Source organism: Buteo buteo, chromosome 5 (assembly GCF_964188355.1).
Source record: "Buteo buteo chromosome 5, bButBut1.hap1.1, whole genome shotgun sequence".
Taxonomy (NCBI): Eukaryota; Metazoa; Chordata; class Aves; order Accipitriformes; family Accipitridae; genus Buteo; species Buteo buteo.
Genome location: NC_134175.1, coordinates 27947073 through 27961233, shown reverse-complemented (window position 1 = coordinate 27961233; position 14161 = coordinate 27947073). Strand labels below are relative to the sequence as shown.

At 43.5% G+C, this 14161-nt stretch overlaps 2 protein-coding genes across 3 annotated transcripts in view; both read right to left on the bottom strand.

Moving 5' to 3' along the window:
- LOC142031228 (titin-like) overlaps window positions 1–14161 on the bottom strand; it is a 244865-nt gene that overhangs the window by 195354 nt on the left and 35350 nt on the right. For both annotated transcript variants that reach the window (XM_075028344.1, XM_075028345.1), the window contains exon 44: window positions 9864–9920. In XM_075028344.1, coding sequence (XP_074884445.1) covers window positions 9864–9920 — 57 coding nt within the window. The remainder of the gene's footprint in view (window positions 1–9863; window positions 9921–14161) is intronic.
- Window positions 204–9090, bottom strand: LOC142031229 (uncharacterized). The gene is made up of 2 exons (XM_075028346.1): window positions 8910–9090; window positions 204–8767 (listed from the first exon to the last, which is right to left on the bottom strand). The coding sequence occupies exon 2, from the start codon at window positions 8601–8603 to the stop codon at window positions 2763–2765; it is 5841 nt and encodes a 1946-aa protein (XP_074884447.1). The 5' UTR covers window positions 8604–8767; window positions 8910–9090; the 3' UTR covers window positions 204–2762.

Sequence of the window (14161 nt, the reverse complement as noted above, 5' to 3'; positions counted from 1 at the left end):
AGAATTGGGCCCATAATAAACTACAAAAATTGCAGAATAGAACCTATGCTAACACACATGATAATGCTTTATATACAGGAGTGTGGCAAAAATTAATGCACTTTTGTGTGTTCCTGGATATTTGTGACAGAAAAACTATATAGATACTTTTTTCATATTTTAGCTATGCCTGTGAAATGAATAAAGTACAAGAAGCGACGGACTTAAATAATTTACATATTTATTTCACAAATTAACCATACATGTTAACATTCAATATACATTGATGACAAACATAATTCATCCTTTTTTTAAGATACTTGGTTTGTAGAAATGAAGACAACATTAAACCTGACAATAAAATGGTGAATTTTGTAATTCCTATGAAAGCACAAACTTTTGAAGAGAGATGGTCAGTCATGGCTCTAAGCTATACCAGTTGCCCCAGAGTAAGTTTATTCAAAACTAGAATTACTCCAGATTTGTATCGTTGTAGCTTAGGTTAGACTTTGTCTCTCCATAAGCACATGATAGTGCTCCTGGCTAATGTATGAAACTTAAACCAAAGACATTTAAACTTACATAAACCACAAACACTACTACACAGGTAGAGATAAAGATGCTTGGCCATATATTTCAGGTGTGAACATGAACTTGGACCTGTTTGGCTTATGGCTTCAAAACCAAGTTATGGGCCTGTTTCTACTAAAAATTTCAGTGCAAATTAAACACACCTCATAATTGCTCAGGACCTAACCAAAGGTCCTCTGACCTCTTTGGTTTTGGACCTAAAAGACCCCTCATGTCACAGCTGATGTATAACATCAGACAATTCATGTCAACTTCCCTAGCGACAGTCTGCTGCCTAATGAATCAGCTAGTGTTACACATCTACACAAGTAATGGATTAAGGATGCATCATGAAGTAATTCTTTCCCAGCACAACGTTGGGTCAGACACTTATGCTTCTCTTTGCTATCACCATTACCTATGAGAAAACACAATTATCTCTGCCTTTTAACAGTGTACAAATATTAAATATTTATCATAGGGTCATGACTGGGAAGGAACTGAAGTCATTGGTATTAGCCTAACCCCTTCATGTACTGGGTCATTAGAACTTGCCACTCCTGACTTTAAGTTTACATCGGGCAACACAATTGGGCGAAGTGAATCTTTTGATCAAAAATTACTATCCCAGGTGAGTGATGGGATAGTCTTAAAAGATTATGGAGTTTTTGAGGCATGCTGACCTCAGTGTGAGGACACATCAAACTCAGAAATAAGAACATGCATGAACATAACTGAATGTACTATAGGAATAGTTCTTTTATGCTTAAAATCACCATGCTCCTTAAAGCAGTTTGCAAGGCAATGAACAGCAATTTGTAAATAACTGGAAGAACCTCATGAACAAGTAATCAAAGTAAAAATAATTTTTGCTTAGGGTTGTTGAGCTCAAGGTTTCACCTTGGCATATAGGTAACTGGAAACCTGGCACATGCACTAGAGAGTTATTTAACTTCTGATAAACATTAATTAATAACTTTCATACTTTTAACATATTTTCTTAATCAATTTATCATTGTTTATATATGATTGATTTAGTTCAGATTTAATTATGTCAGCTACTGCTGATTCCTCCTCATAAATATTAGCATTATTTTAAATACAAAAATATATACTCACATTGAGAACATTAATGTAAAAATCTCTTCTACTGAGAAAATTCCACAGATAACAATTGAACATATTCTACTTATTTCTGGTCATCTTGACACATAGCACACTTAACTGTTACTAACTAAAAAAAAAAAGAAAAAAGGAATATGTAGAGGTTTAGTTCTAACGTGAAACAAGAATACTGCATAAAAATCTCTCACTTTTTTACTACTATGCATTTTTTATGAATGACACTAGAATACGGGGACAACCAAAATTATTTTAATGAATTTACAGTTACATCATTGTTTTATTATGCTCCCTCTCCTTTCCCTATAACTTCTAAAGATACAGTACAAAATATGTTTTCATGTTTATTACTTGGTAATAGAGAAAAAAATCCTGTCCAGTCTCTACTAACGCAAAACTTTCATTCTCTTCCCGTTGTGTTGCTTTTTTTTGCAACAGTGTAATTTCATTGACTTAAAAAAAAAGTCATTTAATTCCATGAGTCAGTAGAATGAGGCCCATGGATGTAAGAATTTTGCAGTGATAGAAACTGTAAACACAGGATTTAAATCAGTGAGACTCACATGTTCAGAGACAAAATTGTCAGAAGGGGGAATACCAATTCAAGGAGTTCTTTCACAGAACTATATCCAAACTAAACAGCAAGCGTAAGTTAGTATTCCATACCTTTAGGTTACAAGAAAAAGATGGTTTCTACATTTTCAGCTGATTTCTAGCCTACATAAACCAATAACGATTGCACTGTTACAGACACACAGGAATATGTACACTATACGAAAAAATTAGTCCTACATAAATGAGTGTCAATTAAAATATCTTTACAAGAATGAGTAAGGAGCTTGGAAGGAGCCTGAAATATACCTCGGTGCAGGAAGTGTGCACAAAATCTATGCACAGATTAAATCTCACTTAAATTCCCCAATGAAGGCAAGTTTAAGTGAGACACAAATATGCCCACATAGAGTGGTTTTCATCACTAAAGAGATGAAAAACAATGCCCCTAAAATGAGTGCTGCATTTTTACCTGCAGTGAATGACAGCACAAAAACATCTAGTATTTCAAAAGAGATTCTGAAATAAATTATGGAAATTTAGTGTAATGTTAACACAGCACTAGTCTCAGCAGTTCCTGCCCTGTTAGTAGCTATACATTTGTACTGCCCACTGTCACTTTGCATTAAGTTTTCAATAGTAAGGCTGTGACAGCCCCCCTGCTCTTCCTGCACACAGTGCCTGTCCCCTTCCAACAACACCCCATCCTTGTACCAGCGGACACTTGGGTGGGGGGAACCAGTCACGAGACACTGGAAGTATGCTGAGGCACCTACAAATGTACTGCAGTCAGAAATGAGCCTTAGAAATTTGGGAGGTGCTTCTGTGACCTGGAACTCAAAGCTGCAGCTCTCCGAGTCCTCTGCCCTAAACTCAATCCGTTCCTCTTGGGACGGCTCTGCAAACACGTCAAAACTAATGTTGACATGCTTCTCCCCTTCCACTTCCCCCTCTTGTTGAGTTGCCGCAAGCAATTGGATTGCTTTCTCTGGGTTGTCTATATGAGGCTTGAACTCAAACTCCAGCTCTATTTCTGACTGGTCACCTGGGCTCACAGTCTCACTCAAAAGCAAGTCACACTTCTGGGGCCTGCGTGGTTCACTGCCCGTGACTGTCTCACTGCTTCCCTTAGCACTTGCTCCCTGCTGAGCCATGACTACGAGGGAGCCTTTGCACATTGCTTCTCCCAGCCTGTTCATTGCCCGACAGTGATACCATCCACCATCAGAAGGACCTACATTTTGGATCTTCAGAGTGTGAAGTCCCTCCTTCTGACTCACAACATACTTCCCTGTGGCAGGTGTCACACAGGTGTCACCTCTGAACCACTGCACTACTGGGACAGGAGTACCTGTTACCACACACTCAAACACTGCCTCCAAGCCTTCTGTCACCTCAACATCTGCAAAGGGTACGGCAAAGCGGGGAGGCATTTCAGTTACTTGGAAATCAATTTTTACATCCTCATTCTCCCCTGCAGCCAAGCCTGCAGCTTGCTCCAAAAAAGCAAGCGGAAAGACATCCAGGGAGACCACCATGCTCTTCTTATCTGGGCTAAACTCAGGACTGGTTATGATTTTGACCTGCTTCTCAAACTCCTTCACCTCATTTTCATCCAGCTCCACTTCCAGGAGGATTTCCTGTGGTGAAGGTGACCTTGAAGATGTGTTTTGCTCCAGGTCAAAGTGTATAACATGCTGGTGGGTGACAGGGGGTGGCAGTGCTAGTGACTGCTCATCTTCAGACACAACTTCCACCTGTGCGATACTTTTAGCTTCCCCAACAATGTTCACTGCATGGCACAGATACTGTCCTCCATCGGCTTTCTGGGCGTTAGTGATCTCCAGCACACATTTGTCCCCATCACTCTCCATCCGCACTCTCTCATCCAGCTCCACAAGAGATTTATTATGATACCACTTCACCCCTGGCTTGGGTACACCCACCACCTCGGCCACAAAGGTCAGTGTGCTTCCCTTGTACAGCCTCCTCCTGGTCAATTCCTTGAGGAATGCAGGTGGCATCTGCCTGCCTGATGGCTCCAGGGCTTCACAGGGAGTCCTAAACACCTCAGCCTGTGGCTGGTCTGGAGGCTTCTGCCTTCTCTCATAGTGGGGGAGCATGGTCAGGGCATCCATATACTCCCCTGTGGGTGTCCGGTAGCGCTCTGGTGGTGTGCTGTCCCCTGAGGCAGACCAGGGTCCCTCAAAGGGTGTGAAGTAGCGCTCCGAGGGTGTGTTACATTTTGAACCCTCGGAGGGCGTGGAGTAGTGCTCAGGCGGTGTGCTGTACACTGAGCCTTCAGACGGTGTGGAGTAGCGCTCGGGTGGCGTGCTGTATCCTGACCCTTCGGACGGTGTGGAGTAGCGCTCGGGTGGTGTGCTGTATCCTGAGCCCTCGGACGGTGTGGAGTAGCGCTCGGGTGTGCTAAGCGGTGTGTGGTAGGATGCTGATGAAGCAGTTTCAAAGATCTCCACTGAGGAGGGAGGTGTGTAGAAGCGGTCTGAATCAGGTGACTCCTCTCCACTCCCGCACTCCAGCTCTATAGATATTTCCGACTCAGGAGAGAAGGGCCGGGTGAGTTCCTGCTGGTTGTTGTAATAGTCATAAACCATGCTGAAGGTAACCTCCTCCACTTCCAGTGAAGTGATGGTCTCTTGCTGCTCCTTCTGAACTGTCCCTTTGAGATCTGGAGTTTCCTGCATCCCAGTTGACCTTAAATACTTGGCCAGGGACAAATCAGGCTCCAGCTCTGAGGCTTGAACAGCACTGGGCTCTGGACCTGCAGAAATATCCTCCCGTAGTCCTTCTCCATCCAGGCTATTCTCAGAGGCTTCCTCAGTGGGAGTCCTCTTCTTGGCCCAAGACTCCTTCCTTTGTTCCTTCCGTGCCACAGGATCATCCATTATTAAACCAAGTAAGCGTTGCCCGAAAGAGAAGCCCTTGGCTGTGTTTGGTTCCTGTTCGGTGTCCCTGAGCATCTTCTCAGGGGAATCTGTGCTATCTATCTCACAGGTGGAGGTGCTCATTCCTGTCTCAAAGACCTTTCCTATTCCAGAACCTTCTTCCTTCTCAGCCTGATGCCCAGCCTGGGGTTTCTTTTCACATGCAGCTTTTTTCAAGTCGATGATGAAGCTGTCACTCCAGGAGTCTGTGGTCTCCAGTTCTTTTCCACTCTCCCACACATGTGTTTCCTGCACTCCTCTTTGGAAATCTGCTGTGGACTCCACCAGAAAACTATGAGTTTGTCCCTCAAGTGAATCCTCCCCACAGACACTCACCTCTGACTCATGAATTTCTTCAGAAGATCCCTCTTCGGCAGCTGTCATGACGCTGCCAAGGTCCCCGTTAGGGATTTGCAAATCAGCCCTTCTGATTTCTCTTGGCTGTGCCTCTTCCTGGGTACCAACCTCCTCCTGCTTCATCCTGTAGGTCTGACGCAGCTCCTCACTCAGAGACATCTCTTCCATAAGCACATCATGTTGGTGCACAGGGGAGCTGAGCCCAGTCACTCCTACCTCCACACTCTCAAGAGCTGTGGGGGTTTGTGCCTGTTCTGTGTCCACAGTGTCTGCAGCTGGGAAAGGCTCCACAAGCTTCTTCAGATCAAATGTGATATTGGTCTCATCAGCCTCAGATGGCAACAGCTGCTCTTTGAAATGTGCTGCTTCTAACTGAACCTCAACTTCTCCAGTGAAATCCTGATCCAAGTTTTCCATGCCAGGAGGAGTGAGGATGAGATCCAAAGAAGAGTTGGCTGCATCAGACTCCATTTCTTGCAGCATTTGTCCATCATTGTGTATTTCCCAGCGTGCGCCATCCCCAGCATCAATCATTTCTTCTTTACAAAGATGATCCTCAACCTTGATATCCTGTTCAATATCAACTGATCTCTCTTCCTCCTTGGCCTGTTTCTGCTGCTGGTTTTCTGTACAGAAGTCATAAAAGGCAAACTGCTCCTTTGTGGGTGTGCTTGCAATGTTGTCCTGCAGGTGGGGCACACTTGGCTCCTCTACAAGAGGCACATCAGGAGATGTTGCCTCCCAGGCAGGGGCATCACTCTCCTCCATGTAAACATCACTCCCCTCTTGCACCACAGGTGAAATAGGAATGAAAAATTGTGCATCCTCACACTCCTTTGCCAGAGCAGACTGCTCAGAGGCATGTGTTTGCCCTTTGACTTCCATAAATGGTGACTTCAAGATGTCCCAGGACATAGTATCTGTATGTGGCGCCACCTTGTCTCCTTCAGGCATCACTTTGTCTCCTTCAGCCTCCAGCTCCTCTGAAAAGTGACCTGAGTCCTTGGCCACCAGTTCATTCTCTTCCCTGTACATGCTGGGGTGCAGTTCAGTGGCATCAATTCCAAAGCTGTGTTCCTCGGAGACAGTTTTTCCCCTGTGCTGCCTCATCTCAGAAATACTATCTGTAGCCCACACACTTTCTTCTCTATAACCCATTTCTTGTCTTGCATAAACCCCCATGATATCCAGCACCATCGTTTCCTCTGTCTTGCTTTCCCTGGAGTGAGGAGTTTCCTCACACTCTTCCAACTGCCTACCAGGAGACGGAGACAGCCTCAGGGACAAGGGTAGGTGGGCTTCCTCCTCCTTAGAGCATGTGATCTGCTCCTCGTCACCCTTCCCAAGTGTGCTGAGGCCTTGAAGGTGCAGAACATGGTCCATGGCAGGCAGTTCCTCAGTGCCTCCATCCTTGCTATACAACCTAGCTGCACGGGGCTGCACTGTCAGCTCAGAGGCAGTCTGCGCTGTTCCAGCCACATTCTTGGCCACACAACAATACAGCCCAGCATCTGTGACAGAGACCCCTTGGATGTGTAAGCGGTACCTGCCATTCTTGCCTTCCTCAAACCTCAGCCTCTCACTGGCAGAGAGGCTCTGGCCATTCAGTGACCAGGCCACAGCTGGTGGGGGCTGCCCAGACACAACACATTCCAACACCACTGCCTCCCCTTCATGGCAATGAACGTGTGCTGGGGCTTCTTCCACAATTTGGGGTGGCTCATTTCCCACATCAAATGAAAACTTGAACTTGTGCTTTATGGTGGGAGCAGCCTGCTCTGGAGAGGGCCTCGTGGTCTCCCTCATCTCTGTGTCTTGCTCTGGCGTTGGAGTGGGGGCAGTGATTTTGATTTCCACAGGCAGCGACAGCAAGTCTGAGTCTGGAACTGCACTTGGCAGTCCCTGCTCTGCTGTGAAGGCCAGGCCAACTTCTTCCTCCTCCTCCTCCACCTTCTCTTTCTCCCCCTCTTCTTCCTCCTTCACCTTCTTCTCCTCTTCCTCCTCCTCTTTCTTCCCTTCCTCTTCCTCTTCCTCTTCCTTCTTTGTGGCCTCATAGGCTGGCATCTGCCGCCTCACATGGAGTGCAGCTGAGGTGCTGACTGTGCCCAGCGGGTTGAAGATCACACAGGTGATGGTGCCACCATGCTGTGGGAGCAGGGATGGGAAGGTCAGTGTAGAGCGGCACTCTGTGGTGTGAACGGCGGTGCCCTGGACGCGCCCCACAGGCTTGGCGTTGTTGTACCAAGTGACCGTGGGCTGTGGGCGGCCATGAAAGAGGCAGGAGAAGGTGCATCTGTGCCCCTCAACAGCCTCCTGGGGCTTGATCTCCTGGACAAAGAGGGGTGGACAGGCCTCCAGGAGCCCACCTGGCATCTTCCATCTCTCCCCCATGGCCTTGGGCCTGCAGTACCCCTTCACTACCTGCACTGCGAGGGCCTCTGAGCCATCCTTCGTGGTAGCTGCCTCAGGTGGGCTGGGCTTCCCAGGAGGGCCCCCCTGGGGCACGGACACGAGGGATTCCTGCTTCTTTTTCAGTGCTGCCCTCTTTGCCTCCCGCAGCCGCTGCAGCTTCCAACGGATCTCCTCATCTAGCAGCTCCTCAGCATCTGCCACTGTGTCACTGTGCTCCCTACCGCATGTCAGCCCTGGACGGTGAGGCCCCACCAGTGGCAGCCTCCGGAAACGGATGGTTCGTACCATGGCCCGGGCTGGGGAGAGATCCCCAAGCAACTGCTCGGCCTCCTGTCCCTTGTCAAAGGGTGAGCCGGTGCAGCGGAGGACCACCCGCAGCCGGTCCTCCCGCCGCTGCCGCAGCAAGCACTCCCAGCTCTCCCGCATCCACTCCGCTTTCCCTGCAAACCCCAAGCCCTGCTGCTCCCCACTGCGTGCCACCAGCAGTGAGGCAGTGGACTCAGCTGAGCCCTCACTGTTAATAGCAAATACCCTGTAGCTGCCAGCATCGTTCTCCCGCACATCCCGCACCTCCAGGCTGGCATGGTGCGTGTACTCCTCGCTCTCAGTTCGGATCACCTTGCGGCGGTCCTGGTGGAGTGGCCGGTTGTTGTGAAACCAGGCCATTTGGGGCGCCGGGCATGCCACCAGCTTGCACTGGAAGAGTGCAGGGTCCCCCTCCAAGACAGACCTACACTTGAGGCCCTGTGTGAAGATGGGTTTACTGTTCTGGGGGCAAGCCAGCCCCACCGCTGTCCCAGGTCCCTCAAAGTTCGCCTTGCTGTGCTGCTCTGAAAGAGAAGGAGACTGGGTTACAACATGCCACACTCTACCTGCCGTCTGACTGAAAAAATGAAATAGCTATATTGAAATAAAAAATGGGCATGCAACAGATTTCATCACACACCCAGGAAAAAAAAGTAATTCACTCACCATATTTGTTCGAATAAACGCAACGCCTTGCTCTGTTTTAAAGATTGACACGAAAATCGTTCGTTGTCTGTTCTTTCTTCAGACTGTGGAAATTTCTTCTTGAACAAGCAAAAATGAATTTCAAAATAACACGTTCTTCTGCGTGTATGTTTTTGCTGCCTGGAAAAGCTGTGTGTCTTTGGGTGGCAAAGAAGAAAATCTTACCTGACTTGCAGACAGTAGAATAAACGCCCTTTCTGACCCCTCTGTTTGTAGACTAAATGTTCAAACAATTGAGAAAAAATATTTTGAAAGATATTAAAAAAAAGTAAGTCATTAGCTAACATGAAATGAGAAGGCGTTTATTCGAACTAATACAGCCACTAACTTCACAGTGTTATGCACAGGGAAAAAAGCAAGCAACATGAACCACATATGCTATCTGCAAGCCAGGGTAAGAGATGTATAATGATGAATTAATGTATGTAAAAAAAGTGCAAGGAATCAATGGGAATGTGTAGCTTTCACATATCCTAAACAACAAATGCTTTCTAGTATACTTCATCCATCCATCCAATAGTGTCCATTGAACTGATAAATGTTAGGTTGCTAACTTGTTTAAAAATTATATGATTAAGATTTGTATGACTTCCTTCTGAAGTAAAATATTCCATGCATTCAAAAGGAAATTGAACAAATAAAAGCTCTATGAACAGCTGCAAAGCATGAAGTAAAAGTTAAAAACATGGCTGCAAAATCATAAATTTCAAGTTTTAAACATATTTTAAAACTTAAACAACCTTATAATGCAGGTAACCCTTTGCATATCAAAACAAACATGCAACATGTTCCAATATGCTTTAAAGTGTGTCTTTCTTCCCCCTTCAGACACTACATGTAAGCAGATAAAAGCTTTTCACAATGTTACTCATTACTGGTACTAATTATTCAGTGTAACATCATTGGTGACTGTACCTTTCACTTCCATTTCAATGTCTTCCTCTAGCTTCTCATGAATGATTTTTTCAGGAGCTAGAATAAAAAGACAAAGATTTTTGAACTATAGTTGCTAAATATGCCAATCATCAACACTTTATGTAGTAAAAACATCCCAACTCTTTGGCAAATATACAGAAATTCACACATACATACACATAAATGCATGCCAAACAATTCAAACACTTGATAAATTTTGAGAACAGAGTAATCAAATGCTTTCAAACTTGTTTGCAATGTACAGTTTTCTCTAAGATTTGCTTTCTTTTTTGCAGGATGAGGGGGAAAGTTTCTAATGTAACATGCCTTTATCATGCCTTAAATCCCTGAAGAAAACATTCCATTCAGCAATCGACAGACTAATGAGATGCTTCTCGTTCCGTATCATCTCCCAGGGAATAAACGTACTGGAATGCAATGATGCTATGCACGAGGAATTGATACTTGGAAGGAACATGCAGTTGCCAACCTGTCACTCTCAGATGGGTGCTGCACTCGGCTTGTCCTGCAGGGTTAACTATTCTGCACTTGTATATACCCTTGTGGTTCTGACCAACTTTCAACAATCTTAAACTGCACAGTGGCCCATCATGTTTTAAGGAACACAATGCAGACTCCTCAACTATTAGCTGATTGCACAGCCAGACCACGCAAGGTGTAGGCACGCCTTTCATTATACAAAAGAGTAACACATCATCTCCTTCTTTTACAGTGGTTTCTGAAGGCAGAGTTTCAAGAAACTCTGGTGCTTCGGCGCCAGTTTCTGTGATGTCTTCCCATGGCACAACGTCAGGATAGTAGACTCTGTTTCTTTGCTTCTCAGTTTCATACAGTCTTTGGGATGTAGATATGAATAAGCTTGAGGTTTTCTTGGAAGATTCTTGCTTAACTTTGGATGCTTTAAACTGACAATCTTTGGCTGCTTTAAAGCTTTTAGTATCTGATTCAAGGGTAATTTTTGTTACTGCTTTGGCTTGTGCTTCTTTTGCTAGGTAGGAATAAAGTTAGGAAAAGGATTAGGTCAGATGTTTTGTAGGAATAAAAAAATATACTTAGGGGGAAAAACTCAATAATTAGTATTGAAAGAATGTCCAGCATATATGTGCTACAGCAGTGCTATTAAACATGAGTGATTACTCATTTATGAGCTCTATTCCTGCTGGGCTAATTCTAGGTACCAGTTAAGCCTACGGGACTTTCATGGGACAAAGACTTGGTCTGTAATGTCTAATATAAGCACATCTTTGCTTTTAATTTAGAGCCTCAATTTAGAAAGTAGCAGCAGAAGACTGTATAAAGCACTTTGCACAGCTCAAGAGTGAAGAAACTTCAATATGGAAAAGCCAAATCAACAGGGTCAACAGCTTCCTCATTATTCATCTTAGTTTTCTGCTCTTGATTCCTTTGAGCTCAGCAGAAATACTATCACCTGTCCAGTGTGGTGATAATACAGTTTTGGGTCTTCACTAGTGGTAACGCTATTAACTTTTTAACATGCTGACGTCAGGAAGAAGTGGAAGGAGTCTTAGCAAAAATAAATACTTATATCTCAGGAAGAGTGAAGGGTAGAAGACAATTCATTAGTGCAAAAATACAATACTTGCACCCATTAATCCTTCCAAGTACATTGACCTATATCGCCAAACTTGGAATTAGAACCTTGGATTTATTGCAAACAAGCTGGACCCATAGATTTTGAAATGACCAGGTATCTAGTTCAACATTGCTTATCTGACATTCTTATCTTCCCTAAACTCCAGCTTCAGGAATTCTCAAAATGTAAAAATTCCTACCAGCCTGTTTTGCTTTACATCTTACTGTATATCATGAAGGACATGAGGAATAAAAAGCCTCAGACATCCGTGACTTGCTGGGAAGAGTCATGAAGTTACAGTACCAACTTCCTGGTACTGCACATGTCTCTGATGAATAGAGCTGTAAATGTGGAGGAAAAAAACCCCAAAGCGTCATTACTAGAGCTTCCTCAATTAAATACTGATAATAAAGGAAATATAAGTGAGCTGTAGGGCAGGGATAATGAAGTTGCAAAAGGTAAGTCATAATGTTAAAAGTCAGATAACCACCTTTGACTCTTAGTATTGCAGCAGTTGTTGTCCCTCCGTAATCATTATATACAGTACAACTGTACAGTCCTTGATCTGTCAGCTGGGCATTTAGGATTGTGAGCAGTAGGACACTTCCATTTTGTGATATCTTCAATTTTTCAGACACTACTATCCTTTCACCTTCATGGGCCCAAAGAAACTCAGAGAAGAATTCATTTTCTAGGGCACATATGAACTGAGCAGTGTCACCACATTTCACAGTTAAGTCTCTGAGCTGCAAGAGAATCTTTGGAGGAACATCCTTCATTGCCGGAGCAGTGGTCACAGAGATCCTGGTGCTCTGAGAAGTTTGGGAAAGGATTGTTGTGTGCATGGCTTCCATTTCTTCAACTGATGTAGCCTTCATGGTCAAACTTTCTGATACGCTTTCAAAAACCTGCACACCCAGTTCCTGTGATGGTTGTTGCACTGATTTAAATTCTTTTTGATAAGTTTTAGTGTTGTTCTTTGTAAGAGGAGCAACATGAACTTCTGATATAGCCTGTGACCGGATAGACTCTTTTACATCTTTCCCAGAACTTTGCCTATCTAGGGCTTGCACTGTGTAATCAAGTAACAAAAATAACAACAATATTAGTATCTAAAGAACTTTACTGGGCCATGCTCTGAACAAAATCAAACAGCATGGAGGATGAATGATCTTCATTTGAAAACTCAGCATGCCAGATGCACTACTCTCTTGACACAAAGATTATCCATTCACATACATGAATGACAAGTGATGCCTAAGCTAGTCATGCAGTTCATACACAGTTGATGCTTCTCTGTTCTTTGACTGAAAATGTCCATTTTAGTATTGGAAACTTATTATGGAACTTTTTAAGGAGGTATTTTTCTTTTTTTTCTCCTACAGGATAGTGCAAAATACCTCAGTCCATGCTATAAAGATCACTTATTTACTTGTTTTAAAAATCTGAATGCCTTCATTAAAATGATTCTATTCTTTGACCTGTATCAAGATACAAATTTGCAAATTTCCAAATGTTACAGCTTAAACAGAAGAAACGAGAGTGGCTGGGTTACAGAGGGTAGGTAATACTAACATTAGCTGGTAAAGAAAAGGTATGAAACAAGGAAAGAAGAACATTAGTAACAGTGTAAAAATGTGGTATACAACAAACTGAATCCCTTTGAAGTAAAAATGGGGCTTTACCTTCTGCAGTCACTGTAAGTGTAGCTGTACAAGTTGTTTCTCCAGCACTATTTCTTGCCTTGCAAGAGTATTGGCCAGCATGCTCTAAGAAAGCATCTACTATTATCAATATAGCTGTGCCTGTAGACTCATCAAAGTGGAAAACTAAGTCTTTTTTTGGCAACATGAGTTGTTGATTATGAAACCACTGGATTTTTGGTTTGGGCATGCCAGAGACTCTAGCTTGAAATCTGACTGATTCCCCGCTGCATACCCTGCAGCTTGAAATAGGCTGGATAAAGGTGGGCCTTTGGCCAATAGACTCCTCCTTAAGTGAAACAGATGAAGAAACATGCCAATGGGACTCTGTTGTAACTTCTTCAACCTTTTTAAATCCTGAAAAGAAGCATGCCAACTTTTAATTTCTTACCCTACACTACAATAAATTTACTCTCTCATTCAAGCTTTTTTTTCTAACTTGCAATTTATCTGCATGAATTATTCTAATTCATCATTTATAAAATCTGTTGCAAAAAGAAAACAAAATATTTATGGTTAAATAATATCAAGGACAATATAAAACTTAAATAGCAAATTCTACAGACAATATTTCTGCTCTAAAACTTTGGTCAACGTTTCATCAGTTTATATGAAAGTAAACTATTTCTTTTCAGCTGCCCAAGTACCTGGTACACACCTCTATTTAAGATGTTTTCCAACACTTTCAAAGTAATTATTTTATACAAAAAACTCTTACTAGATTCTCCTCACAGTCAAATCAAAGACTGTGTAAGCAAAGCACTACCATTAGAAAGAAGGTTTCTACTATCTGTGGTGCATGACAGATTCTAATACTGGAGAGAATGAAAAGGTAGAGGTTCATGGAACATTGAAAAAATGTGAAATAAGTTTTCCTGCTCATGACCTATATTTTGGAGACATAAATGTATGTTGTGGACATCGTAAATGGTAGCAATTATTTGAGTTAAAAGACAACGTGACAGACAATGACTCACATA